At 43.7% G+C, this 12,806-nt stretch overlaps 1 protein-coding gene across 2 annotated transcripts in view; it reads right to left on the bottom strand.

Moving 5' to 3' along the window:
* The window catches only part of LOC137617865 (MRN complex-interacting protein), a 74,955-nt gene that overhangs the window by 34,537 nt on the left and 27,612 nt on the right, over positions 1–12,806 (bottom strand). For both annotated transcript variants that reach the window (XM_068347815.1, XM_068347814.1), the window contains exon 2: positions 3,689–3,820. In XM_068347815.1, the coding sequence (XP_068203916.1) occupies positions 3,689–3,808 (120 nt within the window). In that variant the 5' untranslated portion in view covers positions 3,809–3,820. The remainder of the gene's footprint in view (positions 1–3,688; positions 3,821–12,806) is intronic.

Raw genomic sequence — 12,806 nt, 5'->3', positions numbered from 1 at the left:
TGGTAAGTTCAGCAGCCTTTTGGCTGAAACTGAAGGCACCAAGTTGGCTACATCTGGATCAATGGGAAGAAGGCTCTGAAAAGCACCAGAGTTACTGTAAAAACGTCTCTGGTGCGGCAGAGGTAAAGGCGTAAGTTTTTGTGATCTATACACTTTTAACGAGTTTTCCGCAGCAGAGTCTTGGGAGTCAAAAAACTTGAGTGTCCTTCGTTTAGTTGAAAAGGACCACGTCATACCCAAGTCTGGGGTTCTGAGAACACGGGAAGGTATCATCGATGCCGCATCCTCTATTAGCAGTCTGTGTTCATGGAGGCTCATCCATATTTCTTAATTGACTGATTAGGCTCATGATCTTAATACAATGAGAGGCTTTCGAGCTCAATACTGGGGCCTCAAGGGGGGTACATCAGCAGAGCTTGTATTTGCACGCACAAAGAGGTTTTCAGGGGAATCATCAAGAGTGATTATATCCTAGGGAGGATTTTCTGTCCTAACAGAGCTCTTTATTTTCCCTCCAACGTGCTTCCTTTCCTTTGAGTGATAACTGGAGGAGGAGGCAGAGAAGGAGTGGGAGGAGCCTAGTTCACTCCCATCGTACGCGTGTTCATTTCTATATCTTGATCAAGAAACAGAGGAGTTAGTGTCACTCATTACTTGTTTTATGAGGTGAGAGACAGTCATCAGTAAACTGTCCTATTGAACCGCTACAGCGTTAACCACGTCTACGTTGTCTGCCATTCTTCTACATCTGATGTAGGGGTGATTCTCAGGAAGGGGGGAAATTTTCCATGCCCCGTGTCCGCTTCCTGTACCTGTAAAGAATTTCCTGCAAAAGAATGGCATTCCGAACAACACATATCCTGGTAGTCATGATTGTCAGACAGAGTGTAAGAATGGGGTCTATCTGGACGATTAATGGGTCTGTCTCTCTAGCATAAGACATGAGGTTCTTATCTGCGTAGGGTGAGACTCTATCTCTTTGGTTCCTGGCCAAGAGTTTATAAAATTCCAGTAGAACTCTGGATATATAAGGAGATGGTTTATTACGACCTCTAACATCTGATGGACGTATAGCCATACTCTTAGCATTATCAGCAGAGCTTGTATTCTCACGCACGAAGAGGTTTTGAGGGGAATCATCAATAGTATTGATATCCCGGGGAGGACTTTGTCTTAACTGAGCTCTCTATCCTTCCTCCAACGTGCTTCCTTTCCCTTGAGCGATAACAGGGAAGAGGAGGCAAAGAAGGAGTGGGAGGAGCCTAGTTCACTCCCATCGTACAGTTCATTTCTATATCTTGATTGAGAAACAGATGAGTTAAAGTCTCTCTCGGAACTCGTTTTACGAGGCGAGAGAGAGTTCTCAGTACTGTACTCTGTCCTTTTGGACGCCTAAGGCAATAACCACGTCTATGTCATCCGTCAAATTGTTCTTCTACATCTGATGTAGGGGTGATTCTCGGGAAGGGGGGAAATTTTCCGTGCCCCATATCCGCTTCCCGTAACTGTAAAAGAATTTTCTGCAAAATAACACTCCAAAGAACATTTAATCTGGTAGTCATGATCATCCATCCGGACGATTAATGGGTTTGTCTCTAGAATAAGACACAAGGTTCTTATCTGCGTTGAGCGAGGTTCTATCACTTTGGTTCCTGGCCGAGAGTTTATAAAACTCTGATGGAACTCTGGATATATGAGGAGATGGTTTATTACGCCCTCTAATATCTGATGGACATACAGCCATACTCTTAGCATCATCATGACACAAAGGAATACGTTAACACGTCAAGATGGCGGCGCGTTCAGTGACATCACTACGCTTGGGAGTAACAACTTGCCTGGACCTGTCAGCCTGCCTAGGCATGTGCATATTTATGAATCTGAACATTCGGCCTAATGGTATTCTTGGAAGAAATTCTTAGCATGGCAGGAATAGTTACATTCAACTTCCCCGCTTTGGAAAGCTTGAGAAGAGAGGCCTGCTTGGAGCATGAAGGTAGTGCCAACTGTGGGGGGGCGGTGACACGGCCAAAGTGGTCTGACCACCCTCATAATAGAGACGACAACTCTCAGACCATCTCAGACCACCCACATAATAGAGACGACAACTCTCAAATCATCCCAGGCGCTCTTTAATGGAGTTTTCTACCAAGGATCCCTAGGTGTACAAGGCAAGCCTTTCTTGTTAGTACAAATTGGAAACTACTGGTAATCAGGATCTTCCAGTAAGGGCACCTCGGTACGAGAGGAAATGACAGGCTTGACTTTAAAGTTCTTACGGGAATGAAACATCTTATCTGCATAATCTGAAAGGTATAAATACCCACTCAGCTCACTCATGTGTGTTAAGGGGGATCTAGACAAAGCAGCATAGTCTCAGATAGAGGAACGGATCTGGCTCAGGGAACATAGCTGACCTAGCCAAGGGATTTGTGATATGAACAGGTTCAATTTCATAATACACATAACAGTACTGACACTAGGAGATATGTTAATGATATTGGGGTCATCTTCTTCAAAAATCTCAGAGGATCCTGATACACAGAACTTAGTGGGAAGATAATGTTCAACGTTGAACCTGCCTTGCGTTTCTTCTCACCGCTTACTGAAGGAGAAGGGGAGAGCGATCTCTCTTACCTCACTTCTTCCAACGAGAACGAAATCTATCCCACTGGTAAGATAACCACTCCCTATCATACTCACATGGAGATTCCACTGAACATCTGTTTCCTCAACACAACAGACATACCGGGAGAGGATTCACATCTATATGGCTCATAAAGGTTCCACAAGGGGGACCATTAGGGCCCCGATAGAAACGCAATGAGTTCGACATGGTTGAAAGGCACATACTCTAACTCACAAATAATGAACACGCAAGTGGCCAATAATGTCTACAACACAAAGACACAAGCACAAGCAAAATAAGGATGATAAGCTGGCGATGCGGTTGTCTGATCGTAGGAGTGAAGGGAGGGACGTCCAACTGCCAGCATGGCCAGAAGTTTTGTGGCTAGACGCTTTGGACAAGTATAGCCCGTCATGCGCAGTAGCTGCCCAGCAGCATAACATGATGTATTTTTATCGATTTCTTTTTTATTGTCTGTCTGTAGAAAACAGAACCAGGAGTAACCCCATTAAATGACTCAAGTTTGTATCCACATAGAAATAAAATATAATCAAAGATTCCACTGTCAGTTATATGATGTAAGCATCCCTTATATGGCATCCTACCTTACACATGAAACTATACCTGCGTTTAACATTTTACTCTGTGAGAATGCTATCCCAGCTATTTTACCCAACTTCCCAGCCCACCAGCTGAAATACATCCTATCAGATAGGATTTAATTTGAATTATCTCATGAGTCAGTACTTGATAAAAAACCAAAAATATTTAATGTCTGTTCAATAGGAATGAATTTCTACCTCATATTGGAATTAAACCCTTGTCTCTTTAAATTAAAGGCAATGTAACTAACAATCATGTCAGCAGAAGCAAAAAATAAGACCAAATCTAGTGCTAGCCTAATTGCACTTCAGGAATTGCCTGGTGAGACCACTGTCTTAAATACTATCAATTAGGTCAACTGATGGGTTGAGAAGTTGGGTAAAACATGCTATCAATTCTGCCTGGAATACATCTTGTAATGGTATTGTGCATTACTTGGTATTGTGCATTACTTACTTTTCTTACAGACTGCTTTTCTCCACAAACTTTACAAGTGAATTTGGGTTTTTTGCACACTTGTTGAGACTGGAATGACAAGCACGAAAAGCATCGCACCACTTGAAACTCTTGAACCATTATTCATAAACTCTGCAAATAAAAATGTGGATAAAATTCAAACACCAAAAACAGGCAAGTTTGAAAGGATATATTTAAAAGAAAATAAACAAATATTTTCATTCCACAGTTACGATTTTGGAGACTTTAAAATACAATACAGTAATATAAATTATTCCTGAGGAGGTTCATGAACTCCAAGGGAGGTTGTAGTAAAGTGCTCCCATCTTATTAAAAACCAGAATATGACCTTTTCTTCCAGTTAACTACAAAAAAATACCCACATTTGGAAAGCAGAAAATGGAAGGAGATAAAATATAATTAAACACAACTATACAATAGCTGAAAAATTACAAGTTGAATAAAATGATATTTTGATTATATAATAAATTTTTGAATATACTTACCCGGTGAATATATAATAGCTGACGTCTCCGACGGCTCGACGGATTCCAAAAACTCACGAGCGATCGCCGTGAAGGTTGCGGGTGTGACCACCAGCGCCGACTATCGGCCAGATACCGCATATACTTGTAAACATCTCCAGTTCTTCTCAGTCCCCTAGGTCTCTATCGGGGAGGAAGGGAGGGCCTTTAATTTATATATTCACCGGGTAAGTATATTCAAAAATTTATTTTATAATCAAAATATCATTTTTAAATATTAAACTTAGCCGGTGAATATATAATAGCTGATTCACACCCATGGTGGTGGGTAGAGACCAGTATTAATACTGTACAATAAAGGCGTATATGCTCAAGAGTTTTTGACAATTATTCAAAAAACAGACTTAAGTATAGGTACCTGGTAAGGAAGCAGACTCTGATTATTACTCTGCCTCATTAGTCCGCTATCCTCATGAAGCCCAGCGATCCTCTTAGGATGCCGAAAGACTCCCAGGATCTGCTATAACCAGGGTGAACACCCCTATAACAGGACCTCATCAATACCCTTACTCTGGGCGCTCTCAAGAAACAATATTTTGACCACCCGCCAAATCAAAAAGATTGCGAAAGACTTCTTAGTCTCCCGTACAACCCAAAATAAGATTAAAAATTTCAAGAGTAGATTAAAAGGATATTGGGATTAAGGGAATGTAGTGGTAGAGCCTTCACCCACTACTGCACTCGCTGCTACGAATGGTCCCAGTGTGTAGCAGTCCTCATAAAGAGTCTGGACATCTTTCAAGTACAGTAATATAAAGCGAAAACCGACTTGCCTCTCCAAAAGGTCGCGTCCATAATACTTTTAATGGGTCTATTTTGCTTAAACGCTACAGAAGTTGCTATCGCTCTAACTTCATGAGCCTTGACTTTAAGTAAATTATGATCCTTCTCACTTAATTGAGAGTGTGCCTCCCGAATCAAAAGTCTAATAAAATAAGACCACGCATTCTTAGACATAGGCAAAGAGGGCTTTTTAACGGAGCACCATAAAGCCTCTGAACAACCTCGTCGCGGTTTAGTTCTGGATAAACAAAAATTAAGAGCTCTAACGGGGCACAGCACTCTTTCAACTTCATTCCCCACAATCTCAGAAAGACTGGGGATTTCAAATGATTTAGGCCAAGGACGAGACGGAAGTTCATTCTTGGCCAAAAAAAACCAAGTTGAAGAGCGCATACTGCTTTATTAGCGGAGAAAACCGATGTTCTTGCTAAAAGCATGTATCTCACTAACCCTTTTAGCCGAAGCCAAGCTCACCAAAAAAAAGTGTCTTGAGGGTAAGATCCTTCAGGGAGGCTGAATTTAATGGTTCAAACCTGACTGACATAAGGAACTGTAGGACCACGTCCAAGTTCCAAGCAGGAGTCGAAATATGATGCGCCTTGGAAGTCTCGAAAGACTTAAGCAGGTCTTGGAGATCTTTGTTATTAGAAAGATCCAAACCTTTATGCCTGAAAACAGAAGCTAACATGCTTCTGTAGCCTTTAATGGTGGATGCAGAGAGGGAGCGACCGTTTCTCAGATAAGGCAGAAAATTCACAATCTGCGCTACAGAGGCACTTGGAAGAGGAAATAGAGGAGGACTTGCACCAGTCTCTAAATACCTCCCATTTCGACTGATAGATCCTGATGGTAGAGGATCTTCTAGCCCTCGCGATCGCTCTAGCTGCCTCCTTCGAAAACCCTCGAGCTCAAGAGAGTCTTTCGATAGTCTGAAGGCAGTTAGACGAAGCGTGGGGAGGCTTTGATAAAATCTCTTTACGTGAGGCTGTCGCAAGAGATCCATCCGTAACGGCAGACTTCTTGGAACGTCTACCAGCCATAGAAGTACCTCTGTGAACCACTCTCTCGCGGGCCAGAGAGGAGCAACCAATGTCAACCTGGTCCCTTCGTGAGAGGTGAACTTCTGCAGCACCTTGTTTAGGATCTTGAAAGGTGGAAAGGCATAAACGTCCAGGTGAGACCAGTCCAGCAGGAAAGCGTCTATGTGGGCTGCCTCTGGATCTGGAACTGGAAAGCAGTAAGTCGAGAGCCTCTTTGTCAGAGAAGTCGCAAAAAGATCTATGGTGGGTTGACCCCATGTCATCCATAGCTTCTCGCACACAGTCTTATGCAACGTCCACTCCATGGAGATGACTTGTCCTCTTCTGCTGAGGCAGTCCGCCAAGACATTCATGTTTCCTTGCACAAATCTCACCAAAGGAGAGATGTTACTTGCCTTAAATGGAGTTCCTTCTGATCCGTGGATCAAAGACCCGAGCATTCCAGACTGTCCAGTGGAGCTCCTTAACCCAAATCCGATGCATCTGAATACAACACATGGTTTGGGTTCTTGATCGCAAGAGAAAAGACCTTCTCGAAGTCTGATGTTGCTGTCCCACCAAGTCAGACATGTCTAGACTGAGTTGGAGATTGGGAAAGAGATACTCTCTAAGCCCTTCTCCTTGTTCCAATGGTTTAGGTGAAATTGGAGAGGGCATAGGTTGAGTCTCCCCAGAGAGATAAACTACTCCAGCGATGAAAGAGTTCCCACGAGGCTAGTTCAAACTCTTACAGAGCAACTGTTTTTCTCTTGCAAGTGAAGGACTTTTAACAGAGCTTGTTCCATTCTTGTGGGAGACGAAAAGGCCCGAAAAATCAGACACTGTATCTCCATTCCCAAATAAAGAATAGTCTGGGATGGGGTACTGTAAATTACAACTTATCTATGTTCACTATGAGACCTAGCTCCTTGGTTAGGTCTAATGTCCATTAGAGGCTCTCCAGACAGCGATATAATGACGACGCCCTGATTAGCCAGTCGTCAAAATAAAGGGAGGCTCTGAATCCTCAAAAAATGTAGAAAGCTTGCTACATTTTGCAAGGGCCTTGTAAAAACAAGAGGAGCAGGAATGAGGCCGAAGTACAGTGCTCGACATTGGTACATTACTTTCCCGTCCACAAACCTCAGATGTTGTTGAAAGTTTGGATGAATCGGGATGTGGAAGTATGCATCCTGAAGGTCGAGAGAGACCATCCAGTCGCCTTCCCTTACTGCTGCTAAGACAGATTTGGTAGTCTTCATCGTGAAGTTTGTCTTGACAATGAACACATTGAGCGCACTTACATCTTAAGTACTCCTGCAGTGAACGTGGCTGCCAGATCATTGGAGCCATCCCTGATAGCCTTGTTCCTGCAGTGAACGTGGCTGTCAGATCATTGGAGCCATCCCTGATAGCCTTGTTCATGCATGACATAATTGTACAGCAATACACTGACAGCTGGAGAGACCTTCTTACTTAAGGCTCCCAGGGACCAATCCAACAAATAAAAACTTCAAACGCTCGAAAAACTCCTAACAGGAGATGGTCTAGCTCTGAAGCCGACCATAAAATCTTGGAGCGTCTCATGGCCAGGCGACGGGGAGAGTCTATGAGGCCTGAGAAGTCTCCCTGGGCAGAGGCAGGAACTCCCAAGCCGAGAACTTCTCCCGTGTCATACCAGACGCTCGCTCTAGAAGCCAGTTTAAAAGGAGGGCAAGCAAAGGCTGTCTCCCCCAAACTCCTCCTGGTGACCAACCAGTCGCCTAGCAAACGTAAAGCTCTCTTAGAAGAGCGAGAGAGCACTAGCTTAGAAAACGACGGCTTCGAAGTAGCTAGGCCTAGCGTAAACTCTGACGAAGGCGAACGAGGAGCAGCAGTTACAAAATGGTCCGGACAAAGATCCTTAAAAATCAGCATGATTTTTTTAAAGTCCATAGAGGGCTGAGCAGCTTTAGGCTCCTCTCCGTCTGACAAAGTCCCCAAAGGAATATCAGTAGGAGGAGGATCAGCAACTCCTCATCTGAAGGAACCTCGTCCGACAATTGCCGAGTCTCATGAAAAGGAGAGACCTGCCGCGGCGGCAACGCTTGACAGGCAATGTCAACAAGCAAAGGAGCAGCAGTAGCAGTAGAGGAAGCGACGTCACGCCGCTGCTGAAAGGACTGAAATCCTTGTGACTGACCAACAACAACAACTGAAGTTGATTGACGCTCGACGTCACGTCGGAACTGCCTTGACTGCATAGACTGAGCAGGCAAAACAACCTTCGACTGCGGTGATTGACGCTCAACGCCAAGTCGAGGCAACTGAGCCGGTCGGCGAACGTCCGGTCGGGGCTGCGGCGGCAGCGGCTGAACGTCAACACGAGACTGCGGCAGCGGCTGAACGTCAACACGAGACTGCGGCAGCGGCTGAAAGTCAACACGAGACTGCAGCGAGGGAGGATCCATGTCACGTGACTGACGTGAAAAACTACTGACATCACGTTTCAAAGTACAAGAAACGTCAGCACTAACGTCAAACGGACGAGTAAATGCTCGTTTGGGCGGCTGACGGCCAGAGTCTCGTTTAGCGTAACGGCGACTCGAAAGCGAAGGTTCATCGTGAACCTGCTCAACGTCATACTTCTCCATAAGGGAGGCAAGCTTAGTCTGCATGTCCTGCAGGACAACCCATTTAGGATCAACGGGAGTCGGAACGGGCCGAGACGACGGTAACGTCTGTGTTGGCAAAACATTGCCTTTACCGCGACCCTCGGACCCCGTGTTACGCTTGCGTTTAATAGGCGAACAGTCTTCCGACGACTGCAAAGGGTCAGAGCTGTCCCAATGGCCACAGCCAGGACGCTGGACCTGTCCTGAAGGGACTGACTTTCGCTTCAAGGGTCTAGAAACCTTGCGCCAAGGTTTCTTTTGCGAAAAGTCTTCGGATGACGAGGAGAACACCGTCTCACCCGTCTTATGGTAAGGGCGATCTTGACGAGAAACGTCCGATACCAAAGAGGGAACGTCTGTACGTTGGTTAAAGCCTCTCGTCCCCTTAAGTCCTACGACATTACTTCTCCCTGGTGCAGGGGAGCCTGAAAGAGGTCTCGGACTAGGGGAGCGACAAGCACGAACAAACGTACCCTCCGCAACACAGAACATGTTTTTTTGCACTTACTGCAAAAATCAATAAACATATACATATATATCGAATAAAACGGAAATATATAAAGTTAAAAAGGATCAGTGACTGGGGAGGACACTAAACACTAGTTCACTAAAGACTACGTTTTCAATCTCTCACCGTACAGTGCCTTGGGACGAGAATAAAAACTAAAAACGTTTTATCTTCTCTCCCCGTACAGAGACTTGGGACGAGAGTAAAAAACTGAATCGAGAACAACGTTACTCGCTCCCAAACTCCTTGTACAGAGACTTGGGACGAGAATAAAGATCGGATCGTTCTCTCTTTCTCTCTCTCTCTCCGTCTCTCTCTCTCTCTCTTGTCACACACAAGAGAATGCCTACTCACCCTTCGTCAATAAACAGGTTATTTGACCAAAGGAAAAAACTGAAAGGACTAAGAAATTGAAAATTAACAAGTTCCTTTAAATAAGTATCTAAAACACTTCAGTTTGACAGAAGAATGAACAAAACGTCAAAATCGATTTACTCTTTCTGCAAAGTGAAACCGTGATTCTCTCTTTCTCTATCGTAACGATAGAGCGCAAACTGCGTAGCATAAATAAACCAAACGTTAGTTCATCATTGAAAAAAACAGCACAAAGACTATTCAAAGAATATATTTCTTAAAATATTTTCTAAAAAATATTCATTTCATAACTCTTACAGAGCAATTGATTTAAACTTAACAAAAATAAAAGTTGAATGGGCTCAACGTTGTTTAACTTCGTTTTCCAAGTTAGGACCGCCTACAAGGAATAGGTAAAGGCCGCATATAAACAAAACATAAAATTTATCTTGATGTTTAGTATAAATGGAAAGCTAATCGAAGAGGCCTCATAAAGGCGGGTGAGATATAAAATATATAGAGGAAAATCTATAAATATCAACAATAATTTTTAACGTGATAAAATAATTACTAAAAGCCTTAAACACACTTCCGTACACTGAGGGAAGGGTCGGCCATCTTTACTCTATGGAAAAACCAGAGATAAAAAAAAAAAAAAGCAAGGGCAAAACACTTTTCCTCTCCTTTCAAAAGCATTTCTTTTGAAGATAGTATTGAATAATCCAACACGGCGAAAGCAATAAAACCAAAACCAAGTACGTACTTCACCAATTCGGTAGAAAACTCGAGGTCATAAAGCGAGTATGGAACCAACTTGTCGACAAGACCGACAGAGAAGAACTGGAGATGTTTACAAGTATATGCGGTATCTGGCCGATAGTCGGCGCTGGTGGTCACACCCGCAACCTTCACGGCGATCGCTCGCGAGTTTTTGGAATCTGTCGAGCCGTCGGAGACGTCAGCTATTATATATTCACCGGCTAAGTTTAATATTTAAAATTACAGAACCAAATTAAGTACTGTAGATAAACGAACGAATCAGGCTGAACGGAAGGAAGCCATATGCATCCAAGGGTGTTGGAATGCCTCTTTGAACACAGCCCATAGGTCTGGAATGGGGAAGCAAAACACATGGAGCTTCCTGTTTTGCTGAGTGGCAAACAGGTCAATCCTGGCAAGCCCAACAGGGCAAGAAGCCCTCCGCTAGACAAGGATGAAGCGACCACTCTGACCGTACAATCTGTTCCTGGCAACTGAGTTTTCTGCTAGTACATTCCTCTTGTCCATAATGTACCAGGCTGTCAACTCTACAGAATGAAACATCGCTCAAATGTGCATCCGCTTGCAAGCCTAGAAAGTTTGCTTGCATTCCGAGGACGTTGCTGTGCAGCTGCATCTCTTCTCGAGATCAGACAACCAAGACAACCAAGCCATCTAGGTTTACTCCCCACTACCCCTCAAGGAAACGGCGCGCTGGATCAGGGAGTACTGCGAAGCAGTCCTCCAAGATTCCACTGACAAAATTCTCAGCAACAACACCACCTCTAGGGTAACTTGTTTTTAGAAATGGGAAACCAAAGCATCCCGTCTCTTCAAAACTCAGTTTGCTGACTGGTGAGCAAAGAAAATCACAGCCTTCCCATCAGACAGCACAAGACTTGCACTTCTCCAAAGACTTCAGGGTCGATAGCCCTGTTATCTTAGCAAAAAACGCTACTGCTCCTAACCACTTATTGAGTCAGGAAACAGCATGGAGGGAGGCCAAGGCAGACAACTCAAAGGCTGCCGACTCAAGGGCCAAGAAGGATATGCCTTCTGCCTTGAGATTGTCCGAGAGTCCTTACGTCAGTGGGCACACTGACAGGCCAACCTGCAGAGGGACTGACGCAGCATTCTCTGGCATATAGTGCCTTGGAGAGTGGGGGTGGCAGGATCTTATTTAATTGACTGAACTCGAGTGAGTTCTCTGATCTTCATATCAGATTGTCAACTTGATCCAGAGACAAATCAACAATTTGACTAAAGCAACTCCAAGGTGGGCCTGAGGAGCACCAAAGTGCCAGTCAGTAACTGAATTTCTCTCTGAAGAGGTTGCCAAGGTTGCCTCCCTTAAGCCATTGTCCTCATCGATTAATAAAAGGACATTCACAAAGGAAATCTCCAACTCGGGATAGTTAACCTCAGTAGGCACAAGACCATGGTCTGATGTCATCGGGAGATCCAGACCCTGATTACCATCCTGCCTAGCCAGTCCTGAAGGTGTGGCAAGATGCTTTGGAGATTCTATTCCCTACCTGTTCTGCCCCAAGGACAGAAACCAGTATGTAATCGGGGGGGCTGACAAAGTCCCGGGAAGGCCAACGGTAATGGAAGGAAAATCCTTGGCACAAATCACAGCAGAGACGGATAGAGTACAATGTACAGTAATACCTTATGATACGAGTATAATTCATTCCTGGATTGAGCTCATAAAGCAATTTCCTCATACAGTATCTTAATTCAATTTTCCTATATAAAATAACTGACAAAAATTTAATCAGTTCCGCCCCTCTAAAAACACCCAAATCAATGATAATAACAATGGAAAAAAAACTGTTTTTAATTGCTATACTGTTCTGTACAGGCATACTGTATACACACACACACACACTAACAAAATGAAATAGTAAATGATTACTGTGATATGAATTAAAGTGTGGTTTTGTTATGAGTTCTTACCCTTGAGACTGACAATAGCAGCTAATGGCAGTGTGTGGAGGAGGAGGGAGGGAGGATAGAAGGAGAGAGAGATGGATGGTTCCCTATTAATACTGTTCCTTACACATAGCATAATTCTTAAATTTCAAATTAACTTAAATAAACTTAGCTTAATTTTTTTATTTAACATTTTATTCTTCTCTACTTTTTTTACTCTTTTTTATCAGCTGTACTTCACCTGTAATGGCATGCCAACTGACACAGACACCCCCTTCATGTTTCTCGATGATTTCATACTTCATCTCCATCGTCATCATACGTTTTTCTTCTCACTGCCAATCTTATCATTCGCTTTCTTAGGACCCATCACTTATTACAAAGAATGTTTACAAATATAGTGAAAATCAAGTACATAATGCAAACACAACATGGGACAGAAGTCAACAACCATTTGAAGTGAACGGGTGATGTAGGCTTTGAGCGCTCCCAACTGCTCAGCCCTCTCGTGTTAGCATCTGAGGTAATGAGAAGCGAACACAGAGTTGCTTCTCCAAAACG

Source organism: Palaemon carinicauda, chromosome 24 (genome assembly GCF_036898095.1).
Source record: "Palaemon carinicauda isolate YSFRI2023 chromosome 24, ASM3689809v2, whole genome shotgun sequence".
NCBI lineage: Eukaryota > Metazoa > Arthropoda > Malacostraca > Decapoda > Palaemonidae > Palaemon > Palaemon carinicauda.
Note: the sequence above shows the minus strand (reverse complement) of the source record. Positions and strands in the feature narration are given on the sequence as shown.